At 43.9% G+C, this 25,144-nt stretch overlaps 6 protein-coding genes across 12 annotated transcripts; 3 read left to right on the forward strand and 3 right to left on the reverse strand.

The window, feature by feature from the left end:
- Window positions 1-1,213: 1,213 nt before the first annotated feature.
- LOC103984685 (uncharacterized) lies at window positions 1,214-3,820 on the forward strand. The gene is made up of 9 exons (XM_009402235.3): window positions 1,214-1,413; window positions 1,496-1,604; window positions 2,294-2,330; window positions 2,469-2,538; window positions 2,640-2,744; window positions 2,854-3,004; window positions 3,130-3,212; window positions 3,297-3,390; window positions 3,460-3,820. Exons 1-9 carry the CDS (start codon window positions 1,323-1,325, stop codon window positions 3,545-3,547), a joined length of 828 nt encoding a protein of 275 aa, XP_009400510.3. The 5' UTR covers window positions 1,214-1,322; the 3' UTR covers window positions 3,548-3,820.
- Window positions 3,821-4,235: 415 nt separating this feature from the next.
- Window positions 4,236-8,005, reverse strand: LOC103984684 (uncharacterized). Of its 2 annotated transcripts, none has more exons than XM_065108401.1 (3): window positions 7,513-8,005; window positions 7,194-7,405; window positions 4,236-5,680 (listed from the first exon to the last, which is right to left on the reverse strand). In XM_065108401.1, the coding sequence occupies exon 3, from the start codon at window positions 5,590-5,592 to the stop codon at window positions 4,603-4,605; it is 990 nt and encodes a 329-aa protein (XP_064964473.1). In that variant the 5' UTR covers window positions 5,593-5,680; window positions 7,194-7,405; window positions 7,513-8,005; the 3' UTR covers window positions 4,236-4,602. The 2 variants fall into 2 exon arrangements, with proteins under 2 accessions (XP_064964473.1, XP_064964472.1); XM_065108400.1 differs by having other exon boundaries at window positions 7,671-7,703.
- Window positions 8,006-8,145: 140 nt separating this feature from the next.
- On the reverse strand, window positions 8,146-12,642 carry LOC103984683 (pentatricopeptide repeat-containing protein At5g40400). Its single transcript, XM_009402233.3, has 2 exons — window positions 9,547-12,642; window positions 8,146-8,472 (listed from the first exon to the last, which is right to left on the reverse strand). Exon 1 carries the CDS (start codon window positions 11,700-11,702, stop codon window positions 9,696-9,698), a length of 2,007 nt encoding a protein of 668 aa, XP_009400508.2. The 5' UTR covers window positions 11,703-12,642; the 3' UTR covers window positions 8,146-8,472; window positions 9,547-9,695.
- On the forward strand, window positions 12,454-14,521 carry LOC103984815 (F-box only protein 6-like). Its single transcript, XM_009402374.3, has one exon. It carries the CDS (start codon window positions 12,892-12,894, stop codon window positions 14,002-14,004), a length of 1,113 nt encoding a protein of 370 aa, XP_009400649.2. The 5' UTR covers window positions 12,454-12,891; the 3' UTR covers window positions 14,005-14,521.
- A 254-nt stretch (window positions 14,522-14,775) lies between these two features.
- LOC103984814 (glucan endo-1,3-beta-glucosidase 1-like) lies at window positions 14,776-16,288 on the reverse strand. Of its 6 annotated transcripts, none has more exons than XM_009402373.3 (5): window positions 15,933-16,288; window positions 15,730-15,790; window positions 15,271-15,618; window positions 15,159-15,186; window positions 14,776-15,067 (listed from the first exon to the last, which is right to left on the reverse strand). In XM_009402373.3, the coding sequence occupies exons 1-5, from the start codon at window positions 16,119-16,121 to the stop codon at window positions 14,926-14,928; spliced, it is 768 nt and encodes a 255-aa protein (XP_009400648.3). In that variant the 5' UTR covers window positions 16,122-16,288; the 3' UTR covers window positions 14,776-14,925. The 6 variants fall into 6 exon arrangements, with proteins under 6 accessions (XP_009400648.3, XP_018681748.2, XP_018681747.2 ...); XM_018826203.2 differs by having other exon boundaries at window positions 15,271-15,651; XM_018826202.2 differs by having other exon boundaries at window positions 15,271-15,660.
- A 1,059-nt stretch (window positions 16,289-17,347) lies between these two features.
- Window positions 17,348-23,602, forward strand: LOC103984682 (DEAD-box ATP-dependent RNA helicase 36). Its single transcript, XM_009402232.3, has 6 exons — window positions 17,348-18,047; window positions 18,876-19,198; window positions 19,831-20,034; window positions 20,131-20,212; window positions 21,233-21,331; window positions 23,132-23,602. Exons 1-6 carry the CDS (start codon window positions 17,454-17,456, stop codon window positions 23,261-23,263), a joined length of 1,434 nt encoding a protein of 477 aa, XP_009400507.2. The 5' UTR covers window positions 17,348-17,453; the 3' UTR covers window positions 23,264-23,602.
- The last annotated feature ends 1,542 nt before the right edge of the window (window positions 23,603-25,144 follow it).

Below are 25,144 nucleotides of genomic sequence, written 5' to 3' on the forward strand. Positions count from 1 at the left end.
AAGAAGAAGAAGAAGAAGAGATGCTTATCAGCGCACGTAGAGCCACTTTGACTTCTGCACAGCTTTTTTCCTTGGATATTGTTGTTTTCAGAAGGATTCTCCACTACTTTCTTCGACTTCAAAGTTGGCTTCTATTGGATCGCTCTTGGGAGTGACAAAACAAAGCTTGCCATCACCATCATGTTCAATGCATTATACGGGAAAATGAAGAGAATATAAAGCATTCTTCACACTAAACACAATTTCTTTATCTTTTTTAGTAATCAATTTGGATCAGTGGCGTATGAAATATCGTTTGTTCATATGGCTGCCTGCCATCATCTTCACAAAACTAGTAAAGTAGAAAATAAAGGTGTACCATATGGGATTCCCATTGAATGAAGAGGAGCCGAGGAACCAAATTAGTTGCAGACCTTTCTGAAATGGAGGTATAAAGAGAGAGACAATTTATAGTCCATGGTGAGTCCAATTATTCCTTTTGCATTTGCACGGTAGGGCAGCAGGCTTCGACCTGAACACTTCGCTATCATGGGTGGAGATCTCTCTTTCTTTTGAGATGGGACCTCAATGTCAAATATGAAAAGCTCTCGATCGAATCGATAAGATAATGACACAAATAATGTGTTGGATCCCGTGGCATTACGTACGACTCCCTAAGTTTACCTATCTGCTAATGTCATGAGCTATCTATCTATCTATCTATCTATCTATCCATGGTGTGAAGGCCAGAGAGTACGAGTGTCCAATCTACTTCGTTCTCTGTTTGTGTCGCCGTGAGCTGATCTTTCATTTGATTCTGTCTTTTGGACTCTTCTCAGCATTGAATGACGAGATCATTTGATTATGAGAGAAGCACCGGTGAAGAGAGAGAGCACGATATGCAATTCTTGGACGCTACTCTTCGAGCAACCAAAAATGGTCTGACACTGATCCGAATGGTTGATGACAGAAGATATTCTCGGACTCCTGCTGGTTCCCACTTCCTTCCACTGTGTCCCAAGCATCGATTCCCACACGCAAATCCCAAGCATCTCTCCCTTTCCTTCATTCCACTTCTACCTATCGTATTGGCTAAACGGCTCACGAACGAGAGTTGGTGGTGCCACCAGTCACTCTCTGCATAGAAGAAAGCTCCAATGCCTTTTCTTCTATATGCCTCTAGCTTTCCTTATCGGGTGCTGTTAGGTCTTCCCAAAAGCACTACTCCGCGGTTTAGTCGTAAGCAGTGAGCAGCGCTGTAGTTCGATGCGGATTCCCGGCTTGTTCTCGCATCCCATTCGCCAACGATTCTTATAAATAGAGGTCAATCGAGCGATTCTTCAATGCAGAGGAGCCCGTTGCGGCAGCAGCAGAGGGTCATCGACTGCTCCTCTCCCGTCGAAATGCATCGCGGTAGCAGCTCGTATGCTTCTGGTTAGGTTCCTCGCACTTGGTCGTAATGCATGAGTGCTTGCATCGAAGCTAGTGCTTGCTTCACTGAGATGGAGGATTGCAGGTGCGACCAGGAGGCCGGTGGAGTTCGGGAGAAGCTACGTGGTAAGGCCGAAGGGAAGACACCAAGCTACCATCGTGTGGCTTCATGGGTTAGGCGATACCGGAGCAAGGTATGTCTTTGAGAATCTGATCTCTGCGGCTTTGATGTTTTCGCCTCGTGTCAAGACTAAGGATTGGATACAGAACACTCATAAGCAGATTTCCTGATCGAGTGGCTTATCGTTCAGAATGTTTCGTTCCTATCATCGCTTGGCTTCGTAGGATGTACTTGAATGGCACATCGATCTCTTTTCGGGAACAGAAGGATGGCATGACTAGCTGGAGAATGTCAATGCGTGGATGATTGTTCCTGGGAATCTCTTTTAACTCCTGCCCAAATCCATCCAAAACCCCCCAACACTCAACATATGTCTTTGTTGCCATACCCTTGTCGTTCTCGTTCGGAAACAGAATATGCCTTGCAGGCTCTGCACCACCTCTTCACCTTTCTCCTCACTTAGCAAAGCCATTTTTGGTTTCATGTTGCTTCCTGCTTCACCCTCGTGTTGTCTCTGTATTCTCCAAGGTAAGTCCTCGTTAGGCCATCGCATGGTAGTCTGCTGCAGCAATGAAGTAAGAACCAAACTTTTTGTGTCCACCCTGCAATCTTGTCGCCGAACATGATGTTCAAGGAACAAGATTTTATGACACAGATATCACATGACCCATCTGCCTCGCTGCAGTAGAATGGTAGTTGTCTAGTACAGTTTTCAGGGGACTAATTACTCGTTTATGTTGACTTCCTGCTTTCCTGGTGCAGTTGCTCACACCTCGTGGAAACCCTTCCTCTGCCAAACGTAAGTGTAGACCGATCACTTGCGAGCTTTATCATTCACGATGATATCGTTCCTTTTGGTTTCTTAGTGCATTATTCTCCTGCTTCGGAAGGCATAATTGATCGTTGCAGATTCAAACTAAAACTTGTGCCATTGCAGATTAAGTGGATATGCCCCACTGCTCCTACCCGACCGGTTGCAATGTTTGGTGGATTTGCCTGCACAGCATGTAACTCTCCAGCTCTGGAGATCATTCTTTCCTTGAACTCTGCTAAATTTCTGATTGTTACTATACTTGCGGATCTGCTCCACCTTCAATGATTCTCATAGGGTTTGATATCGGGGAGATATCAGAGGATGGCGCTGATGATGTTGATGGAATGGATGCTTCGGCAGCACATATCGCAAATCTACTGTCTTCTGAGCCACCTGATGGTACTTTTGTTAAAGATCAGCACATTAAATCTGGCTCTATATTATAGATGTGAATGAGGAAATCTATATTTCGCTGGATATGATGCGCTCACTCCTCCAATTGTTACAGTGAAGCTTGGCATCGGTGGGTTCAGCATGGGTGCTGCAGCTGCCCTGTACTCTGCCACTTGCTTCACGCATGGTAAATATGGAAATGGCAATGTATACCCCATAAACCTCAGTGCAGTTGTTGGTCTCAGTGGCTGGCTTCCATGTTCCAGGTCTGTTCCGACCTAAATCATAGCGTCCTCTTTGATTGTTCTGATATAGGAAATCTACCACTTCTATAATTTTTTGGGAATATGAATCGAAGTAAACAAATCATGTGCATGTTCCACACGATTAGGAGCTTGAAGACCAAGGTGGATAGTTCACAAGATGCTGCAAGACGGGCTGCCTCCTTGCCTCTTTTGCTCTGCCATGGAAGAGGTACCTTATGGTTCCCACACGAGTTCTAAATCTACTCTCGAGGCCGGAGAGTTCTGAATCTACTCTTGTGCTTTCTCGTCGCAGGAGATGGAGTCGTTCCCTATGCCCACGGGGAGAGGTCCGCGGAGGTCCTAAGAATGTCTGGGTTTCGAAATCTCACGTTCAAGACCTTCAATGGGTACGCTCCTGCTGCTGCAGCAGCAACTTCATATTTCCACTTCTAAATCAATGCAAATGCATGTTTCAGACTCGAACACTACACGACACCGGAAGAGATGGATGCTGTGTGCAAGTGGCTCACAGCGAGGCTGCGGCTCGATGCGTCTCGCTCATGACTGGGGAGAGACGTTGCTCTCGAAACGTAGAACGTGCTTCGCCATTTGCTCAGGTGGCGTGTGAGGGCGTATATGATTCCTCTTAAGCAACTATCGTAAATGCATGTGTATCGTGTCGAGTGGGGTTCGGCAGCAGCTTGTTGGCATGTAGTAGTACGTCTCACTGTAAGTGAACAGTTGCACTACCTTTTGTATTTGTAGAGATTGGTACGGTGTGGAATTTGATTATAGCAGCAGCATCTGTATAATAAACTACCAAAGAAGTGTTTTGTTGGGTGCGTGTCTCCGGTAATATGCTGTTGTTGTATATGAAACAAACAGTCAGAAGTGATGTGTGCTGTGTTGTTTTCTATGCCCACAAACACTAGCAAGTGTCTACTAAACATTCATTTCATTCATGCATCATATTTAGCAATACTAAGAACATGATTGCTGTCGACCATTCCCTAATCAATCGCAAGAACTTGCAAGTCATGAGCTATCCCCATAACCGGATAGCTGCTTCTGCCATCCGGTGCTCGATAGCCGGTCTCCTTGTTTACGGCATATGAAGCACAGGACAAGTTACTGCAGCAAAAGAAAGAGTGGCCAATTTTTGAGGTATATAACTGCAAATTTTTGTCCCCAGACATCCTTGTGATTGATTAACAACTTTGTTTCCAGTAGAGATTGTGGCAGGGTATTGTGATGATCGAACTGAACACTTGCAGAACATCAAGTAACCTGAACAACAACTTTACAGTGTTTACAAATAGCAAATGCTGCAATAAAAGCGACGCCTAACCATGAGCTATGGGCGCGCAGCAGCGAGCTCAGTGCTTCATAAGGCTAAAACAAAAAATTAACATGGCAAGGCACCACAAGCATATGGCATCTTAAACTGGTAGTAAGCATAGCAGCCCACAACTAATCCAATATCGAGTGAGCAGAAACAAGCACAGTGCTTTGGGCCTAACACATTGAGCCTAGCATCAAGATACATCATCATCATCATCATCATCATCACCGTCATCATCTGACATCCGTGCTTTGGGCCTAACACATTGAGCCTAGCATCAAGATACATCATCATCATCATCATCATCACCGTCATCATCTGACATCCAAACCTGCCTCCGTTGTCTTCCTTGGTTCTGTTGAGAAGTTGTATCTACCACATCGGATCCACCATCATTGTTAACTTCATCGTCATTTGCTCCATCAAGCGTGCCAGTGGACGTTGAATTGCTTAAGGACTCTCCCCATGGGACCACCCCACTTCTCCTTCGGCCCCTCGATGAACCCCTCAAAGAGCTTGAAATGAAAGACCGTGGCAGAGATGATCGACCGGTGTCGTTTCCTCCTTCTCGATGCACATGTACTACCAAAAACATAGTGACCGAGGGAAATATGAACATGCTTCCATTGGTCTCTTCATCGTCCTCGTTGATGTTGACCTCATCTTCCTCTCTGGTTACAGCTGAGCGAAACATGCTGAATAGGTCACCAAGGTCCCGTTGCCGTTCCATCCTTCTCCAGTCTTGCTGTCGCTCAGGGTCTGCCTCTGATGGCCGCACGGATGGATGCTCTTTCCTTGCATGCTTCCTTAGCTCCCCATAAATGCCACTAAATGCACATGACTCCGTGGAGCAGCTACGAGTTTTAGCATTCATATATCTACGAGCAGGCTCCACCACTGTCCAGCCAGTAACTGAACCTCGGCAAAGAGGGCATGAGAGCTTGGTTGGTTGCTGTGTGTCACCATTATCCTGTGGTGGCTTGGATCCAGAAAAAGCCTTGCGGTACTGATCCAGACAGTTAGAATGACGGTAGCTAGTGTCACACATGAATGGACGACAACCCTTGTCGTGTGAGGAGCATAGGAGGAGAACAGCATTGTGAGGGTGTTCCATGCACACAGGGCATCGAACCTCCTCCCATTCTTTGATGTCCTTGGCTGATTCTGCAGACTCAGGTTGGTTATGTGAGGAAGAACTAGATGGAAAAGGTGATGCACGAGATCGCCGGTCAAAGGACTGAGACCATGACCTCCTTTGCTTAGGCATATTAGCTAGTTTAAGATGAATGAAACCACCCAAAAATCTTCTTAGTATGATGAGGAATGCCGCACCGGAAGAATTCTCGGGACAGTCACTAAACAAAAGGTGTAAACAGCAATCAGCAAACAAATGAGAGCTGAATTCCAGCATGAATTTCTTATCAATATAACAAGCTTTTCATTCAAATCTTTTGCCAGTGCATAAAGGTCTAAAGTGGGGAGAAAAGAAATACATCTAATAATGCTAATATCCAAAGAACCACAGAGATACAGTTAAGGTTAAATGCTACTTTTGAAACTTAAGTACCATAATTACAGATTTCATCAATAAAAACAGTCCATATCCAATGCCGCTACTAGTTCCATTGTTCAATTAGACAGACATAAAACTTGGTGAAGAATAAGCCTGACAAGGTGCAGTGATCAAGAACATAGAAAAGCAAATATGCTTCATTTACATCGGCCATAGAGGAAGTGAAACATACAAGGAAAAGAAAAATGGCAGTAAAAGCGATCAAATCAGGAACCCAACCATAGATGAGGCGGAAGCTAATTTCATCAATTATGTAGAATGCCAAATACGATGCAGCACAAGACCTACAAGGTAATTGAATTCACGACTATGCTACACGGAGCGCCCTGTACTACCAAACAATCACAATCTCTATTTCTGTGAATCGTGAATATATCAATAAGATGCCTATTGCTAGAATACAACTTATTGCAGGATAAAAGATAATAATAATCTCTGTCTACCTAATTTCATCAATTATGTAGAATGCCAAATATGATGCAGCACAAGACCTACAAGGTAACTGAATTCACGACTATGTTACACGGAGCGCCCTGTGCTACCAAACAATCGCAATCTCTATTTCTGTGAATCGTGAATATATCAATAAGATGCCTATTGCTCGAATACAACTTATAGCAGGATAAAAGATAATAATAATCTCTGTCTACCTAATTTCATCAATTATGTAGAATGCCAAATACGATGCAGCACAAGACCTACAAGGTAATTGAATTCACGACTATGCTACACGGCGCGCCCTGTGCTACCAAACAATAGCAATCTCTATTTCTGTGAATCGTGAGTATATCAATAAGATGCCTATTGCTCGAATACAACTTATAGCAGGATAAAAGGTAATAATAATCTCTGTCTTCACATATCCGCAACTCATCTTCATAATGAAAGTTAGATAGTTCATCATGGCATCTTGCACCGATTAGAGAAGTGTTCCTTTTAGTCACCATGAGCAGATGCCACATAATTGGGCGGTGCCGAGAGCAACCAGTCCCAGAGCCCAGAGGAGCTACCCGATTAAACAAGACGAATCGGGTGAACAAGAAAGGAAAATAATAAAAAGAAAGAGCCCATCGGGCATTTACTACATAACGGCGTCCACATAAAGAAATTAAGCACTCCAACAGCATAAGAAGATATCGAGCTGAACAGCCAGATCTCCAAAACAGAGGCTGCTGCTGGTTCCAGTCCAAGGCACAAGCACAATAAAGCGAACAAAAACTATGCATTCATTCCTACGGGAAAAAGGGGAGGAAAAGGGTATTATGACAAACTAGATAACGGGAGAGAGATTTTACCGAGGTAAGGCAGAGCGAGATCGGAGCTGCGAAAAGGGGAGAGATTTGGGCGAAACGCTTGCTATTTGGGCTGCGGCGATCCATTCAACGACTGAAATATATGCATCTGTTGGGAAGAGGAGTCTTTGTTGGACTTGGCTTGGGCGGAGACGGCGCCAAGGAGAGAGAAAGAGAGGAAAAGGAACCCTATATTCCCGAAGAGACAGCAATTTCTAATCGTGAGGTCGCCGGTCCCCCAGAACATAGAAAAAGATTACATATCATTATATATAAATAGCAACATAGTAAAACAAAAACCAAAGATTCCCCAGTCAGCTACCTCTGACACATCTGGGTCCCGAGGTGGGGCCCAGAAATTGCTTCGCCCAATAAAAGGTCAGGTAGAAGCGGAAGGGGAAGAGCAAGAGAGCCGAGCAGCGGCAATTCGGTGGCCCGTGACTCGGACGGGCTCGACGCGTACGTTCACGCATGGGATACCTGTGAATCCCGTGTCATGTGGCTCCTTGGTTTCCTCTCATTTTGAAGCAAGCCTCGTTTCGGAGGGTCGTATCGTCGTCGATGGCTTTGTGAATACCTGTGAAGGCATTACACTGTCATAAATAAATAAAAGAGAAATTGATATGATCTTATCACCGTGCACCAAACTCCTCATCCGCAATCACAAAAAGCCATTGTGGAACGCACGCATCAAGTTTTGTGCACTTACGCAAGTAGCTTGCTGGCACATCACCATCAAATTCAAATGCTTCTAAATCAAATAGCACCTTAAGCTTGTGAATGGAGCTGTGTACCACACCATCATCTTAATGTCGGTATTCCAGCATTGTGCACGCCATATCTCACAAAGTTCTGATGCTAATAAACAACAACGTTGAATCTTGAGCTCAATGGTGACGACCGCTGATTCTGCAAATACCCCATCACGTAAATTTGACCTGTATAGCTAAAAACATAAAAAAGAGCAACATCTTGTGTTGTAAAAAAGAAATCTGTAATACATGCTCCTGTACAATTGCTGTATAAAAAGCAACACGATAATGACTGCTTAATCTTATGACTTTTATACTGTATAATGACACATCCTATTTCATCATACTGCTTACAGTCATCCGTCGATTTGCCATGGACGAGGGGTTCCGAACCTTATCAATAATAAATTGAATTGCCAAGTGTTTTGCTCACTCCATCACTCTGAGCATTAGCGACATCTCCAAGTCCTTTACTACTTTCAAGATTCTCCACAGGCAGTGTTCTGGTCTGTGCCTTCATCATCAGCAATCTGTAATTCGAAACCAAAATTTGATCAGGACCAACTAAAGTCATGTTAGCTGAAGAATCAATCAACTCACACGGAAAATAGCTGATCTAAAAGAAGATGATAGTTGTAAAGCTGATGCAAATGATAAAATTGATGACTCAATCAGCTGCAAGAGTAACATGAACATGATGTAAGAGCCAAGGCACATGCAAATAAGAAAATAGAAAAAGTACATAATGTAGCCCAAATAGATATAAAGCAAAAAAAAGAAAAAAGGAGACAGAGGTTGCTAAAGCATTTTCGGCCTAAAAGCAGAAGGGGAAAGAAGACACATGAGTAGTCCAATGGCCGTTTTTATCCTACAAATTCCTAGGATATTTTAGAGGGAACTCAATTATCAGAGTGCTGATGCACATTACCATAATAGACGAAGCAATTGCATGTATAAGACAGAAGATTCTACTACTGATAAAAGGCTTGAGCATCTCATCCTTGACTCTTCAAGAAAGACTGTCAGATGCAAATCGCTAAACAGTCACATATATCTGCTTCCAAAAGCCACTTTCACAATCAGTATAACATTTTTATCAATAAACGATACTTTTACAAGTAAAGACTTGTTTGTGTATCACAATTTAACACTTAGAATAATCCAGGAAACCATACATTAAGGTGTACCCATATGGCCATTACCTTTCTAACAGAGAAAATGTGACATGTTTATCTTGGTGGAGAGTAATAAAACACTAGCAAATATTCCTTTCTATTACTAGGTTTTCCATCAACAAGTCTAGAGTGGCCATAAAATTGATTGTAGATGACAAGAAAATTAAAACAGAAGTCATGCAACTAGACTAACTCTTTTAGTGGCAGAACCTTACAAGGAAAGACATAGTAGCAAATATGTATGAAGCACTTTAGCAGAAACAGCAAATAACAAAGCAGAAAAATTATAGAGAATAATACTTCTACTAAAAAAATCTAACAGAAAATATAGATAGATAAGGCTGAAAAGTAGTTGATAAACAATACACAGTGAAGTAGACAAGAGAAGTTCATTAAAGAAGAGTAGATAAGTCAGTTTGCAGTAGACACCTGATTTAAAAGGATGAAGAAACATGCCAAGTTCTGATCTTATGATGGATGGAAATAGTCCATTCCACCCCCAAAACAGGTGCATCAGTCACTCATCTTCTCCACCAAAGCCGGCAGGTGAAATTCATGTGGACCTTTATATTTTTGCGTCAAGATGATATACTGCCATGATGGTTCCTACTTCTCGACAGTCCATGTATCAAACTTCTGCATGTTTCACCATTTGAAATGTATCCTAGCTTCTGCAACCTATCCAGCAGTTCGATTGTCTCAGACATCTCTCTCTCATAACAGTATAACCGGATCAGGGAATTGTAGCCATTGTTCTCATATATCTGAAACTTTTCAGCAAAGTACACCAGAAGTGATTCTGCTTTAGCAAGATCCCTTTTCTCACAGCAGCCACCAACCAAGGCAGCACATATGCCAGGGTCAGGCTGAATATCCCACTCGATCATTTCCTTCATCAAGCTCTCACTCTCAAAAGTTTTGCCAGATCTGCATAGGCATTTGATGAGAATTCGATATGTAACAATGTCCGGTCTGATGCCCTTGCCAACCATTTCATTCTTTAAAGCAAGAGCCTCTGACTCCAAAGATTCACACTTACAAAATGAGTCCATAAGTGAATTATAGATCTCTAGGTCAGGCTCATATCCATCAACCTGCATTCGCTTCAACAGACTCCTTGCCGCACTCGGCCTGCCTTCCATGCACAGTGCATTGATGAGGCACTTGTAGACAACAACAGAGATAATGATCCCTATTTTGTGAAGCAATGCAATCAGGTTCAAACAAGGAAGCAGCTTCCCACCCTTTATATGTGCTTCAACAATCGTGCTGCAAGCAAAGTCATCTGGCATCAAGCCACCTGATATCATCTCTTGCACCAGTAATTTCGATTCCTTCAGTTTGCCTTCCCTGCAGTATCCATTTAATAGAACGTTGTACGAACGGCTATCTGGGCAGACGCCTCTGCGAAGCATTGTGTCGAACAGCTGTCGTGCCTGGATGACCTTACCATCTCTACAAAGGCCATTCATCAGAATCGTGTACGAAATCAGATCGGGTTCAACACCCCTGTAACGCATGATCCTGTAAAGGTGGAATGCGTCTTCCAACATGCCCCTCCGGCAGTACGCGTCCATAAGGGTATTGTAAGTGATGGCATCTGGATCGAACCCTTCCGATTCCATCTTCTCCAAGAAGTCCTCAGCCCTGATGCGCTCTTTGCTGCTGCCACGGCACAGGGCGTGTATCAGTATGTTGAAAGTGTACGAGTTCAAGGGGATACCGATCCTCCGCATCTCGCCGTACAAGTCCCAGCACAGATCAAGGCTTCTGGACTTGGCAAGAGAGTTGAGGAGGCAATTAAAGGCTTCAGCATCAGGGGCGAGGCCCAACTCGATCGCCCTCCTGAAGGTTTCGAGGGCGTCCGAGGTCCTTCCTAGTTTGGTATACACATTGACCAGCATACCGAAGACGGCAGGGTGGCCATTGCAGCAGGCGGCGGAGGCAGCGAGGAGGGCCTGGAAGGCGTCATCAACGCGGTTGTAGGTGCGGACGAAGTCCGAGAGGATGCAGAGGGCCTGAGAGGAATGGGCAGAGGAGGCGAGAATGTGGGCGAGGAGCGCAAAGTTGTGGGGTGAAGGGAGGACGTGGGATTGGGTCCATCGGAAGAAACGGAGGGAGGCGACGGGGAGGGATTGGCAGCGGAGTAGGATGCGGGAGACCTCCTGCGGGCGTAGGAAAGGAAGGAGATGGGCTTCCAGTAATTCTCTTCCTCCTCCGCCCAGTTCATCGTCATATAGTTGCTGCTGCTGCTGCTGCTGCTTGAGTCGGGAGGTAATGAGGTCGACGGTGGCATTGAAGGGATTGAGGGAGAGAGGGAGGAGAGAAGAGAGTGGGTTGGTGGAGTCGTTGGTGGTTGGGGAGAATACTTCTGCAGACGATAGAGCTGCTGCCGGTGGGTGTGCTGCTGCTGTAGGAGGCGGCGGCGGAGACGATGATGGGGCTCTTCCAGTGCTCAGGTGCACCCTAAACACGAGGGCAAACAAAGTAGCCCTCGCACAGGAAAACTGAATCAAATTGGTTCCACCAACAACACGATGTCGGCCAACTGTCCGACTGACTAAGCATATCTGGAAGAGATTCATCGAGAAGAATAGGTCCGATGAGCGGAGGCAAGGAGGCGGAGCCGCTGCGACGAGTCCGGCGGCGGGAGGGAGGGTTGGGATGTTTTGGGATTCGGCATTAGAATACGATGATTTCGTCGTCAGTGAATGACCAAATTAGCCTCCTGCATATATGTATGTATGACTTGGCGACCGCTGAGTCAGCCAGCCGATCCTTCTTCCCTCTCCGTATTACACACAGAATCAGCAGCACTAAGTGACTCTTCCCTATTATATCTTTTATTGACATGTCGATCTCCTAAATAACCTTCACCGGAAACGAATGGAGCAGCGATCCCTATGGCCTTTCAGCTCCTTTAAGGGACCAATCTCGAATCAAGAAAAGATCGTTGCACCTTTCCTTCTCTCAATGAGAGAAATCAAATCTATGCGACTTTTGGACGTGTTCAAATATGATCCAACGGTTCGCATTCGTACTAGATCTCTGGACCCACGTCACGATCCTCACACAAAATACGAAACACTTCACCTACATCACAAGCGTCACTCGCAATTCTACCTGCCTGTTGGTTGGACGTTGCGACGAGCCCCACGTTTTCTTCATCAAAACAATTGAGGGAAATGGTGCGGGTACGGAGGCTATGATTGCTGGAAAAATAAAAAGGGGACGAAGTCCTCCGCAGCAGCAGCAATCGATACGATAAAAAAGACGAGCCTCCACATGGGCAACCCAGTGGCAGGGACTGTGGATCTGCTATCTTGGTCAAGGCATCAAACAGGAAAAGGCTCATTTATATTGGTCGGGATTGCAGCACAAAGTGGCACTGGTCTTTTCGTCTGCAACCTGCGAGTCCAACAAACGAGAGGCAGTCCTTGTCGAGACAGGGAATCCTGATCCTAAGCATAAGATGCTTCCACATCTATGATGTCTCTCCGTCCCATATTTTAATCCGTACGAAATGATGGCTAATTATAGATAATCCGCCTCATTCATTATCAACAGCAGCACCACCACCACTATCATCACCTTCAATTATGACGCTGTCTCAAAATGTCATGTCATGGGTGTTTCAGCGCTCCCTCCTGTCAGCCTATCGCCTCCCTCTGCTCCTCGCATCAGTCTCAACCAGGGATATCGCTCTTGCTACCGTAATTCCAAAATAAGCAGAGCGAAGAGCGGCAATTCGACAAACAGCAACAGGTGGCGGCCATGTGGGAGCACCTTTCCTTGGATCTCCTCGCCCACGTCTTCTCCTTCCTCCCCCCGGACGCTGTAGCCCGCGCCATGGCGGCCTGCAAGCACTGGTTCGACTGCGCCCGCTCTCGCTTACCGCCGTCCCGCCAACCCCCCTGGCTCGTGGCCTTGCCCGCGCGCGCCGCCCGCGGTAGACCCTCCTGCTACGCCCACGATCCCGCCCTCAACCGCTGGCACGTGCTCCCCCTCGACCTCTTCCCTTGCCCGCTCCGCCTCGTGGCCCCCGTGGGTAGTTCTCTCCTCTGCAAGCTCGCGGCCTCCTCTGACCTCCGCCTCGTTCTTCTGAACCCTTTTACCCGCCAGTTCCGGAACCTCCCGGATTTGACGATGCCGCGTCGCAATCCGGCCGTCGGGATCGTCGTCCGCGGGGTGGACGCCACGTCCGACTCTTCTTCCTCATTCAGCGTGATAGTCGCCGGCGGCGCGTCGGGGTCCTGCTACGAGCCCACGGTGGAGATGTACGACACGGGGCCCGGCGGGTGGTCCCTGGTCGGGCCGATGCCAGTCGAATTCGCGGTGCGGCTGACGGTGTGGACGCCCAACGAGAGCGTGCACGCGCTCGACGGGGCCATGTACTGGATGACCTCCGCTCGGGCGTACAGCGTGATGGGGTTCGACCTGGGGCGGAGGGCGTGGCGGGAGGTGAAGGCGCCCATGGCGGATCGGCTGGAGTGGGCGGCTTTGGTACGGCGCCCCAGCGGGAAGCTGGGTTTGGTAGGCGGCGACGGCGACGGGCAGGGGGCCGTGTGGGAACTGATTGAGGAGGACAAGTGGGTAGCGGTGGGAAGGGTGCCGGCTGAGCTGGGGAGGAGGTTCTGGGGAAGGAGCAAGTCAGCGGCCACCAGGTGCGTCGGGGGCGAGGAGGCGGTGTACTTGTTCAGGGACCTGGGCTCCGAGATGTTGGTGTGGAGGGAGTCGTCATCATCACAAATCAAGAAAAACAAGGAAGGGGAAGAGACATGGGAGTGGCGTTTGGTACAAGGGCGCTGTTGCATGCCCAACATCCCCATCAAGGCAGCGCTGCTTCATCCCACCCTATCACGCTCCAGCTTCCCGGCTTCGTTGTAGTTGAAGGCCGGGCAGTTCTTCCGGTCAATGCATCATTAGCACTTACATAGTCTCAGTTGGCGCTCGGCGGCTGGCGGGCGCTCCTCAGAAACGGCAGCAGCACTATGCAACTCCGGTGTCTCGGAAGGAGTCACCTTTCGAAGAAAGACCCCCTCTCCCAGTTGGCCAATGCTGCAGGCCCCATTATTCCACCACCATCTCCGGTGCGAAGTAGTCGGGTCGCGGCTCCGCAGGGGGTTTGACGCCCTTATTTACGCCACTGTTGCGTGGCGGACTTACCGCCCGAGGAGACTGGACATCGTCGAGGAACCACGGCGTTTAGTTTCGTACATATACGCATAATTATCTGGAGGAAGGTGGACTCTGAGTTCATGTGACAGAGAGACCAGCGAGTGGATCCAGCTCAGAGCTGTGTACACTTCTGCAGTCATCACATGTCGATTGGAATACATTTTGTCAGCATTATCGCATTGGAGTTTTCATCTATGAAAGTGATAAAGAGTTGCTCGATCTGCAATTTTTTTGTTCGCTCGTAGATGCTAAAATTTCTATTCTTTGTGATGAGTTCATTGATTCTGTGTGCTCTAAATCCTTACAAATGTTATCCTAAGGTTCCTACTTCCTGAAATTTCTGGAGAAACTTAATGCCTCTATTAACCTCTGAGAACATATCTTCTATAAAGCAAGTAGTATGGTTCAGTTTAACACCTATAGCTATGCCATTAGAATGCTTGAAGTATACAAGTGAATGAAAGAGAAGACAACCATCAATGGAGTTAACCATGGTCATTCGAGGTCAACACAAAGGTGTCCAAACTACAAGAGCATCAGTGCACTTTTTCGCCTAACATCATTCTCTTTTCTCCCCTGTTTAATCCTGTCTAGTGACACGAATCATGTCCCAAGTCTCACTACATTTTATCAGAGCACGAAGTGCAGTATTATGAGAAGCAGATAGGTTGCTCTGAAAACTTGTAATGGCATGGCACCATCAGTGCCAGCGGGGACGAAGGGTGGCTGCCCTGTAGCTGAATCGTTGCGGCCTGCGCTTGTGTTTCCTGGGCTGTCCTTCCAAGCACATGAAATTAGTATACGACCATAACAAGCTGTTCATCTCATGCTTTAAAGTACATGAATCTGTAGCAGCCAATTACCTTCCAGTGAAGATGCAGGAACCATGGCCTGGAATGACGAGACAACACACGAGATTTTCCATGAGTGAAGAAGGCAGACAACAAGAGAGAAGGACGGGATGGGAGAACTTACTAGGGTCAGTGGCTGTGATCATGGCTGTACTGCGGAAGTCACAGGTTCCACCGATGGCTCTCATTTTATGGTAGTAGTCATTGTAGGCGTAGGAAGCCAAGGCCACCAAGTTGTCGTCTCGATAACAAGGCTGACCAGGCTGTATAGCGCTGCAGTTTGCTGAACCAGGTCCACACGCCCAATCCAATCCACTTCTCAAAGCACTTGGGCTGGCGCTGGAGTTTGCCACACAAAACACCAGATTCGATGAACTCAGAGACCTTCTGGTCCCCGAAAAAGACAGTCTTTTCTCAGCGACAAGCCTGGGTTGGAGATTCCTATCGATCTGCTCCTTTCCATATGCACAAGCTGCAGTAGTGCGACATCGGATGATGTCTACCTCTGAATCCACTTCTCATATAACAATATTGCTTCAGAGACGGAGGAAGATAGGGCGGTATAGAGTTAAAGAAGCAGTACCTGATGCATTTGAGAGAACGAATAGTAGTAACACCACACATCTTTTCCATCTGTTAGACATCTTCTCGGTTGATGCAAGATGCAAAAAGATTCACAGAGAAGAGAAGAAAAGGAAGCTGCAAATCAGAAACTATCAGAGAGCATTTAACCTTCTTTACGCATTAGCAGATGATATAGGTAAAATCATAGCCAAAAGAAGGCACCTGAATGGATATCCGGAGAGCACTTGGACGAAAGACCAACAGAAGCTTCAAAAGGAGAGAGAAGGTGAGACAAAACGAGGCTTCGGAGCTCACGAGGAAGCACTTACAGTTCTCAGGCCTATGTGGAAAGGAGGCTGTTTGCAGTGTCTGAGACCGAGGAGAACTAAGTGGAAGAAAACGCATCTGCATCGTTAAGCTCACAGTTCGAACGTTTGGCTATAGAGAAATGCTTTCTACAATTTACACCCGAATAAGAAGCCCGAGAAAGAACCCGACTGATCTTAATTCTCAACCCTCATCTCCACCTTTGCTACATTTTTGTGCTCGTCAGAGTGTGGGTTTGATTTCTGGGTGCCTCAAGCATTTGCTCCAATATGTTAAGAAATGACATAAATGATGATCCATAAATAGTAGTAATGTCTATTTGCTGCAATTCTTTATTAGTCTACTTGTTGAGATATAAATGATACTTTGATACTTGGAGAACATTAGTAATTATATATTTATGCCCTTTCGTTTCAATGTGAGTCCATTGCTCAACGCTTTTCTTTCGAGCAATTAATTAATTCAAGGCTTTCCCATCGCAATAAAACGTAATTAATAAATAATATAATACTTCTAAAGAACTATGTAACCATCCTAATATTATGTTTTCACATATACAAATACTTTAATTATAGAGTTAAATAGACGTCAATATCATATTGTATAATTCTATAATGTATGTTATTACAATTTGAAATGATCCTCAATTATATATATTCCTTGAAAAAGCTCCAACAAAAAAATTTATTTTTCCATAAATGATTATTTTTCCCTTTGTCTCTTGCCCTTCGTCTTTCTCCTTTGGCATCACTCTACGTTGTCTTTTCTTTCCTATTCCCTATCGAACTTCTCCCATAATGGACCATCGTTATGACCTTTACGACCCTTTATCTTTGTTGAGAGTGAGAACTTATTATATAAAGACATAATGACAAGAGTGGGACCTTCATATCTACCAGACCTACCCAACAATAAATGTGCAATGACTCTTGTTGGACCCAACACACGATAAGAGTGAGTCACACTCTTTAGTCACTTATGGTCGATGACAATGGATAACTATGCCTTTGCTCACGATGAATGCTATCGCTTCTGCACCATTTTTTTTCTTATGTTAGGATGAAGCAAATAGGGATATGTTTAGTAGGACGAATTAGAGCGATTGATAATGATGATGATGATACATGGACAAAAATATCTTTTCGACAATAACGTTTTCAAAATTATTTTCAAAGTTATGGCACTCTTTAATAATTTATTAAAGATATATATATTTGTATTATTCCTATATATATATATATATATAAGAGTAATTAATGGAGGCGATTGCACCATCGGATTGCATGCCCAGGGGCGTCACAGATCTCGAAGCATCCGCCATCTATCCCGACCCAATTAAAAGACCAAGAGGAGGCGACCGGTTCGAAACAAGTCTTATCGATCGGCGGCTGTGACCTGACTCAATCCGTCCCTGCCATGGCGGACGAGTCATCGGAGCCCCAACCCTTCCGCCTCTTCTCCTCCTCTGCCCGGAAGCCCAAACCCCCGCCACCAACCCTCCGTCCCCATCGCTCGGATCCCACCTGCAGCAACATCGATCGCGGCGACGCCGAGGCCGACGGCAATGACTCCTTCGCTGATCTCGGACTCTCCCAATGGGCCATCGACACCTGCCGCGAGCTCCGCATGGAGCGCCCCACCCCCGTGCAGAGCCGCTGCATCCCTCGGATCCTTGCAGGCGACGATGTGCTCGGCATCGCCCAGACTGGCAGCGGCAAGACCGCAGCCTTTGCACTCCCCATCCTCCACCGCCTCGCCGAGGACCCCTACGGCGTCTTCGCCCTCGTAGTCACACCCACCCGGGAGCTTGCCTGCCAACTCGCCGAGCAGTTCCGGGCGTTGGGTTCGTCGCTCAACGTCCGGTGCACGCTCATCGTGGGGGGCATGAACATGCTCGGTCAGGCACGGGCGCTCGCACAGCGGCCACATGTTGTAGTTGCGACCCCAGGGCGGATCAAGACCCTTCTCGAGGAAGACCCTGATATACCTGCAGTTTTTTCAAAGACCAAGGTGGGAACATTTACTAGTCTTGAAAAATCATGCAATGTTTTGCCACTTATGAATTCTTCTTCTTGGCGATTCATAGAATAGCTTACCCTCGGAAAAATGAAGGAAATCACAGATTAGCTGACGTTGTACTCTGTCTTGTTCATTGAATTGGTGTGGGTTTATGATGGTTCTATGCAATTTATTGGATTTGGGATTTAATTTGTTGGGTTGTGTACCATTGTATCATATTGCATTGATTTAACCTGTAGAAATAATGCTTGAGTGTCCTTAATCTGTAATTGTGAGGAACTTGGTTCAATAAGCAGACCTATTTACGATGAGGGTAGGCTTTTTAGCTATACCTAGCATTAGTAGCTCTAACCTAAAAGTGATTTTAGTTGCACTAGTCGAAATTATCTGAAGCCTGGTAGTAGGATAAGCTGCAACTTGAGGTACTTTGTTCAGCCTATCACTACGTCCAAATCAGATTGTGAATCAAGGTACTGTATGGGGACATACTTTCGGTGAACAATCCATATGGAAGTTTAGAAATGATCAAGATGTTTCTTGTTTGTTCATGTTCTGAGACATCTTAGGCGATCAACCACAGATAAAATATATGTTTGCTCCTTTTTTTTTGTGAGAAAATGTGAGGGAATGTATGATTGAAAATTGATCTGCCGTTGCACTGAACAATGTTATCCATCTTTGTTTTGTTCAGCCTGTAAATGCTTTTGTATCACTCCTTGTTATCTGCTTTCTTAACATTGTATCTTGAAGTTTTATTTGCTTATGGACTCAATATATCATTGATAAATATGCTAACTATATGTTTCTTTATTTCTTCAGTTTCTAGTTCTCGATGAGGCAGACAGGGTTTTGGATGTCGGCTTCGAGGAGGAACTGCGAGTAATATTTAAATGTTTGCCCAAGAGCCGTCAAACTCTTTTGTTTTCTGCTACGATGACAGATGAGTTGCGCGCCTTGCTTGAGATTTCCCAAAACAGGTCTTACTTTTATGAGGCATATGAGGGGTTTAAGACAGTTGATTCTTTGGAACAAAAATTCATCTTTATCCCAAAGAATGTGAAGGATCTTTATCTGTTTCACATTTTGTCAAATCTGGAGGAAAAAAATATCCGTTCAGTGATAGTATTTGTTTCCACTTGCAGGTATGGTTGGTAGCTGGACATTTCAGTCACATGACATTTTAGATTTTCTAGGTAGTTTATCTAAAATTTTGGTTGACCCGCATAGATTGCTAATTGTATTTTTTTTTGTGTGGCAAGTGTTCAAACCTCAGTTTTATCAGGGCCTTGTATTAAATAAGTAGCAATTGCACTCGACTTAGCACATGGATTCTTTCTGTGTAATTTCAACATTTTTTAAACTGTGAATACAAGCATGTGTGTTCTTAGTGATAATATGTTAGTATTTATGCAAAAAACATCGTACATGATCTGATAAAGACTTCTTTTTTTTTCCAATATTGACCATTATATTCATAGCCTGTTTTAGTAGTAGCGTTTACTTGTCCACTACATAAACTACAAAGGAATATTAAAGAAAATCTGTTTATAGAATCTGACGAATTAACATTTTTTTGTAATTTCTATTGGAAGTTCTTCTGAATCTAAGTTAATCTATCTAGTGGACACCTTTATGCAAGATACTGTTTTTCCTGTATGGTTTGAAGCTCTTGGTGTGTTTTAGAAGACACATTTAGTACAAAATTTATGAATTTGATATTCAGTATTGTTCTGTTAGCTAGTGAGACTATTGATATTTGGTTCAATACATGCAGAAATTGTCACCTTCTGAGTTTGCTCTTAGAAGAACTTGATCAGGCTGCGGTAGCTCTGCATTCTCACAAGTCTCAGTCTTTAAGACTTTCTGCATTGAACCGGTTCAAATCTGGTCAAGTTTCTATTTTAGTTGCCACTGATGTCGCTAGCCGTGGTTTGGATATTCCAACAGTTGATCTTGTTATCAACTATGACGTTCCCAGGTAGATTACGAGCAAACTTTTAGAATTGTTTTCTTGTATTCTTTCGGTACAGCAGATTGATGATGTATGCTTGTTATAACCTTTTCAATCATTAAGGTATGCGCGGGACTATGTTCACCGTGTCGGACGAACTGCAAGAGCTGGCAGAGGGGGACTATCTATAAGTTTTGTCACACAGGTTTAGTGCAACTGACATTTAACCAGCAGTAACTATGAGCTGTATTAAGGGTTGGCAATATAAAATCATGAGACATTAAACCAAACATATATGTCTTTCATAATTTTTTTTATGGTTTAGTGCCTACCATATGACTAAAATTAATACCTTTTGAGGACCTCTCGTCCATGCTTTGAGTGATCACGAAGAGATGATTTTTAACGGCATGATCTAGTATTTTGCCTCAATTTAAGTTGTAAACTAATCAATATATATTGGCAATCATTTGTCTGTTCAAAGATTAGTGGACTATGTAAGTGGTAGCTATCTTGACTTCAAAATTGAGTTATAATCATTGTACCCTATAGCCTGTACAATCTAGCATGCATGCACTCTTAGTACCTACAATACCCAGATCCTAATTGTCATCCAAGATATGCATACTGAATCATCAGACCTATGGCTACTGTGACTGGGAAAGTAAGAAATCATTGTAGTTGTTAGTAATGGCTAATACACAGGACAACTAATTTAGAAACAAACTGTGAAAGGATAACAGAATCAATAAAAATGAGAGAGCAAGAACCGAAGAAGCTCAATAAGAGAGATGTATATCCACATTTTTTTCAACAAACTAATTTCCATAACTACAACATAGGTTTCTGGACCAGATATATACTTAAACACCTGTTTTCTTCTTGATAATATGATTCTAGAGACTTGTTCTTAATCGAAGTCAATATTTTGTTGGTTACTATGATAGCTACACTCTTCTGTTAAGACTCTTAAACTGCTAACCATAAAAGTCCCTGAAGAAGAGCAAACTCAAGTTGGTCATCTATCCTGACGTAACCAAGATGCATTAGTCACTGTCATATATAGACCGTTTGGAAATTGGTTGAGACCCAACTGACCCGCATCCTATGTCATCAACTGTATTTTTGAATAGTGCCCGATTGTCCCATAGCTCATATTGTGAATATATTATATTTTTGTTCTTTTTAATCTTATATAGAGTCATATATTGATGACTGTGTGCAGAATGATGTGGATCTTATTCATGAGATAGAGGCTATTATTGGAAAACAGTTAACAGAGTATGAATGTGAAGAGAAGACAGTTCTTGAAGATATTACTAAGGTATGATTCTTAATTTGTGTGTTAGTTTAACATTAGCTACCTGCTGAGTTTAACAGAATAATGTCATGCATTTGTCATTTGGTTCCATATCTTTGGTATCTTTGCCAAGGTATAAGTTATTGTTCTACCTTGATTGCTACGTAGCATAGACTCTCAGGTTGTTTTTCAGCTGAAAATTAGACTAGGATGGGTATGACATGTATTACTATTGGTTGTTCATGGATCTTGCTATTTTGGAACCTTGGATAGCCTAATAGAATGGACAAAAAAAGAAAAGAATGCTTTAGAAGCTTGCAGGCTTCATAAACATGCCTTGGCCTATGTGTATTGTTGAACTGTGATATACTGTGGTAAGTAATTTCAAGTGTTTTGTATATTATTGAGACTGCATAACTTGACCAGAGCTAATTAACTGCTTTTACTGGTTCAAGAATTCAATTTAACCTTTCTATAATTAGCTCCATGCAGACATTGTTTTGGTGTATTTTTCTTGGTCTACTGTACTTCATACGTATGTAGAATTTGATTTAATATTTTTGACTGTAGTTTTTTGGGTGGCGATTGGGACTTGGAAATCTACTGAATTATAAGTTTCGGACCAGCACAGGAAAAATATGCACCTTCATACATTTTGGGTGATCCTTAATTTCCCAACTAGAGCCAACCTGATTTAAGCTGCAATGGTTTTACTTAGAATTTTACCCAAGCTGGGTCCACATTTGAGCAAATTCACACCATGCCACTCAGATGTTAGGCTTTTTCAATCTTTGCTATCAGAACTCTAGAATATCAGCAGCTGACCAGAGCTCAGTTCTATCTGGGAAGGAAATCTAATTTTGTGCTGCTACATTTTCACTGAGTGAATTAGGACTTCGTTGGCTTTTATGATGGAGCTATACGTTTCATGTTGTTAAATCTTGGTTCCTTATATAGTCCATCCTTTTCTTCCCATTTTAAAAAGAATTAGAAACTGTAGTTCCATGCCTAATTGTACACCTTTTGATGTTACATTTTGAGGTATATGATTGTTACACTTGGGCCTCAACAGATCTGGTTTCTTTGGTTCTGACTAGTAAAAGCATTTGTACCTTTCCTGGCAGGCTCCGTTTGCAGTTTCTCTTATGGGCACCATATTAGCTGGCATTTGCCGATATGTGCATTCAACTAAGAGAGGACTCAAATTCTGAATAAATTTAGAAGACATGCAATTGGTGGGCAAATGAGTATTGCAATGTGGACAACTTGTCTTGACTTGGTTAAATTGTTCTGTTGTTCCTTTTTAGTTTTGGTAGTAATGAGAACTGAGAGAAGTAGAGAATATAGTTAGCCAAGGTGTTAGATCACTTAAAAGTTGCTCTGGTCAAACCACCGAGGAATCCAGAGTACACTCACATGCCTTTTCTCCTCTCTAATTATTCTCAATGACTTTACCGTTCATGTTATTTCTGTTCCAAAACCCAGTTGCTGCCCCTCTCTCTTACAATCAACTGGCTCCCACTTGTTTATCATTACATGTAGAGCTGGTAATGGGTGGCAGATCGGCATCTATCAACAGCTAGTCGCAGACGCTGATTTCATGATGTTATGTTTTCTCCATCTTATCTGTGTGTTTTTATGTGCACACAAGCAAATTTGTACATGTATATATTTTGCGTGTCTAAAAATAAGCCATTTGACAAACTAACCTTCATCTACTTAGTTGTCTCCAAGTATCATTTTGATGTTTGAATTTCTTGTATGATATGTAAATTATTTAACTCAAGCTGATTCGTGCTAAGTTGAATTTGTTACCAATTGCAGGTGTACAAGGCTAGACGAGTGGCAATTATGAAGATGATAGATGATGGGTTTGAAGAGAAAGCACAAGCCAGAAAAAAGCAGAAGCTTAAGACATTAACAGAAAAAGGGTTGCTAAAAAAGCGGAAACGATAGTCGGATGAAGTTTTAAGATTTTTTTTCTCGGGTGTTTTCTCGGGTGAGGTAGTTACAAGAAAATCAAGAAAGTGGCTAATGAAACGTGGAGTCAATTTAGCAACTGGAAACCTCGTTCATCCCAAGTCTGATGGCTTTGGAAGAAGCTTGGAGCATGGTGGAGGAAGCGAAGCGAAAGCACTGTGTCCCACAATTGCAAATTTTTGCTCAATTTGGCTTATGCTGCAAAATGCAAGCAAAAATATTTTGTTTAACTAGTCGAATGCTCTAATAGTAATTTATTTACTGCTGAGCATAAATCTCAATCAAAACAATTCATCTTCACATTTTCCAACTCAATCTTCATTACCATGTTATTCTGTAAGTTAGTAGCTGCAGCAGACGAACAGTATAGTATTCAGTCATTATAACTCATTGTGTATTCCCAGATTATTCTGTAGCCTATTGCAGAGTGTTGGCGCTTGTGAACTCCGTCTACATGACCAGGAGAATTGAGGTAGTCATCACCATACCTTATGAAATTTTATGGTCAATACCGATTATTTCTTCCTTTCCACTTTGTTTTTGTTTTGGTTTAGGTGTCCACTGCTCTGCGATCAAGGCTTTTCCTCATAAATTTCGGCTGAATACTATTCAAGTCTACATAGGCACAAGATCTGCAACCCAAGAAGTGGGGTTTTCTACATACCCACAACGATGCCAAACAGTGTGGACCACCCGAGGCTCCATCAAGATGAAGCACTCAGAGACACAATGACAAGCCAAAATCAATTATCTCATGAACCATTACTTTCTATTTCTTCCTTGTTTGAATTCCAGCATAATAGTCAAATAGAAGTATGTTTACAAAAAGGGTAAGTCAAGACATCATGATAAGATTATACCGTTCGCATTCCACCTGAGTGATCGGAGTTGAGAACCATATGATCCTTCTCGACTGGATTAAAAGGAAGCTCTATGCAATGAATCAGGTCTCTTATTACCTTTTTCCTTTTGTCTCGTTAATGATCATCGCAAGTTAGCGGAGTCATTGATTAATGATTTCTGTTGTAAGCCTCGCCATTGATGCTGTCACCTGCTTCTGCTGCTTCTTTCTTGCAGGTAGTACTAATCGGTGGAAGAGAGGAGGTCGGTGGTGGTGCACTCAATCTGTTCTTTTCTCTCCAGAGAAGCCATCGTGGAGGCATCCACGCGACGCGCTATGATACGGGAGGAGACCCATTGGATTCCACCGACAGCAGTCGGCCGACACCGGTCGACCGACACAGCTCCCCTATTCCCTCGTATTTTATTTTGCCTCCATCCATTACATTATCATGCCAATAATTGAGCTCCCCAAGATTTACAGAAGATCCTGTAAATTTGATATCTCTCTCTCTCTCTCTCTCTCGCTCTCTCTCTCTCTCTCTCTCTCTCTCTCGTCAACAAAAAGTAGATCCGGAAATGTCACTATGCTGCTACATCCAGTATGCCCCTCTCTTCAGTACATGCAATCCATCAGCGGTTGGTCAACCACATAGTGTGGAACAAGAAAGCATATCTACGCTTTCGACATTGGGTTATTTCTTGCTGCTCTCTTTCTTTTTGTTTGTTCATTTGGGTATCTCACGTTTGGTTGAAGCAATGCTCGAGTGAGCGAGCAGCTGCAGTCACAGCTGCAGGCGGAGCAGAGTGAAAACTCCCTCCGACCTCTTCTTCACCTTCAAATTTTGATCTACTCCCCCTACCGACATGTTGGTGAGGGGTGTGGTGAGCTCTCAAAGTTGAAGAAAGCAACCTTCCAACCACCGCTAAGCGCCACGTAACTATCCTTTCTCCTCCATATGCTCCCTCTCTTTCCCCTCCCCAGTTACTTCTCCTCCTCCTAGTCATATAAGAACG

Source organism: Musa acuminata, chromosome BXJ2-5 (genome assembly GCF_036884655.1).
Source record: "Musa acuminata AAA Group cultivar baxijiao chromosome BXJ2-5, Cavendish_Baxijiao_AAA, whole genome shotgun sequence".
Taxonomy (NCBI): Eukaryota; Viridiplantae; Streptophyta; class Magnoliopsida; order Zingiberales; family Musaceae; genus Musa; species Musa acuminata.

Bases quoted from the DNA above. Each gene is read 5' to 3' on its own strand.
- LOC103984685 (XM_009402235.3), top strand. From the start codon at position 1,323: ATGCAGAGGAGCCCGTTGCGGCAGCAGCAGAGGGTCATCGACTGCTCC. The intron at 1,414-1,495 runs GTTAGGTTCCTC...GGAGGATTGCAG, and splicing joins TAGCAGCTCGTATGCTTCTG to GTGCGACCAGGAGGCCGGTG. The intron at 2,331-2,468 runs GTAAGTGTAGAC...GTGCCATTGCAG, and splicing joins AAACCCTTCCTCTGCCAAAC to ATTAAGTGGATATGCCCCAC.
- LOC103984684 (XM_065108400.1), bottom strand. The intron at 5,681-7,193 runs GTAAAATCTCTC...CCTTTTGTTTAG, and splicing joins TCTCGCTCTGCCTTACCTCG to TGACTGTCCCGAGAATTCTT.
- LOC103984683 (XM_009402233.3), bottom strand. From the start codon at position 11,702: ATGAATCTCTTCCAGATATGCTTAGTCAGTCGGACAGTTGGCCGACAT.
- LOC103984815 (XM_009402374.3), top strand. From the start codon at position 12,892: ATGTGGGAGCACCTTTCCTTGGATCTCCTCGCCCACGTCTTCTCCTTC.
- LOC103984814 (XM_018826202.2), bottom strand. From the start codon at position 16,121: ATGCAGATGCGTTTTCTTCCACTTAGTTCTCCTCGGTCTCAGACACTG. The intron at 15,791-15,932 runs GTGCCTTCTTTT...TCAACCGAGAAG, and splicing joins CTCTCCGGATATCCATTCAG to ATGTCTAACAGATGGAAAAG. The intron at 15,661-15,729 runs GTACTGCTTCTT...TTATATGAGAAG, and splicing joins CGTTCTCTCAAATGCATCAG to TGGATTCAGAGGTAGACATC.
- LOC103984682 (XM_009402232.3), top strand. From the start codon at position 17,454: ATGGCGGACGAGTCATCGGAGCCCCAACCCTTCCGCCTCTTCTCCTCC. The intron at 18,048-18,875 runs GTGGGAACATTT...TTATTTCTTCAG, and splicing joins CAGTTTTTTCAAAGACCAAG to TTTCTAGTTCTCGATGAGGC. The intron at 20,213-21,232 runs GTTTAGTGCAAC...GACTGTGTGCAG, and splicing joins CTATAAGTTTTGTCACACAG to AATGATGTGGATCTTATTCA.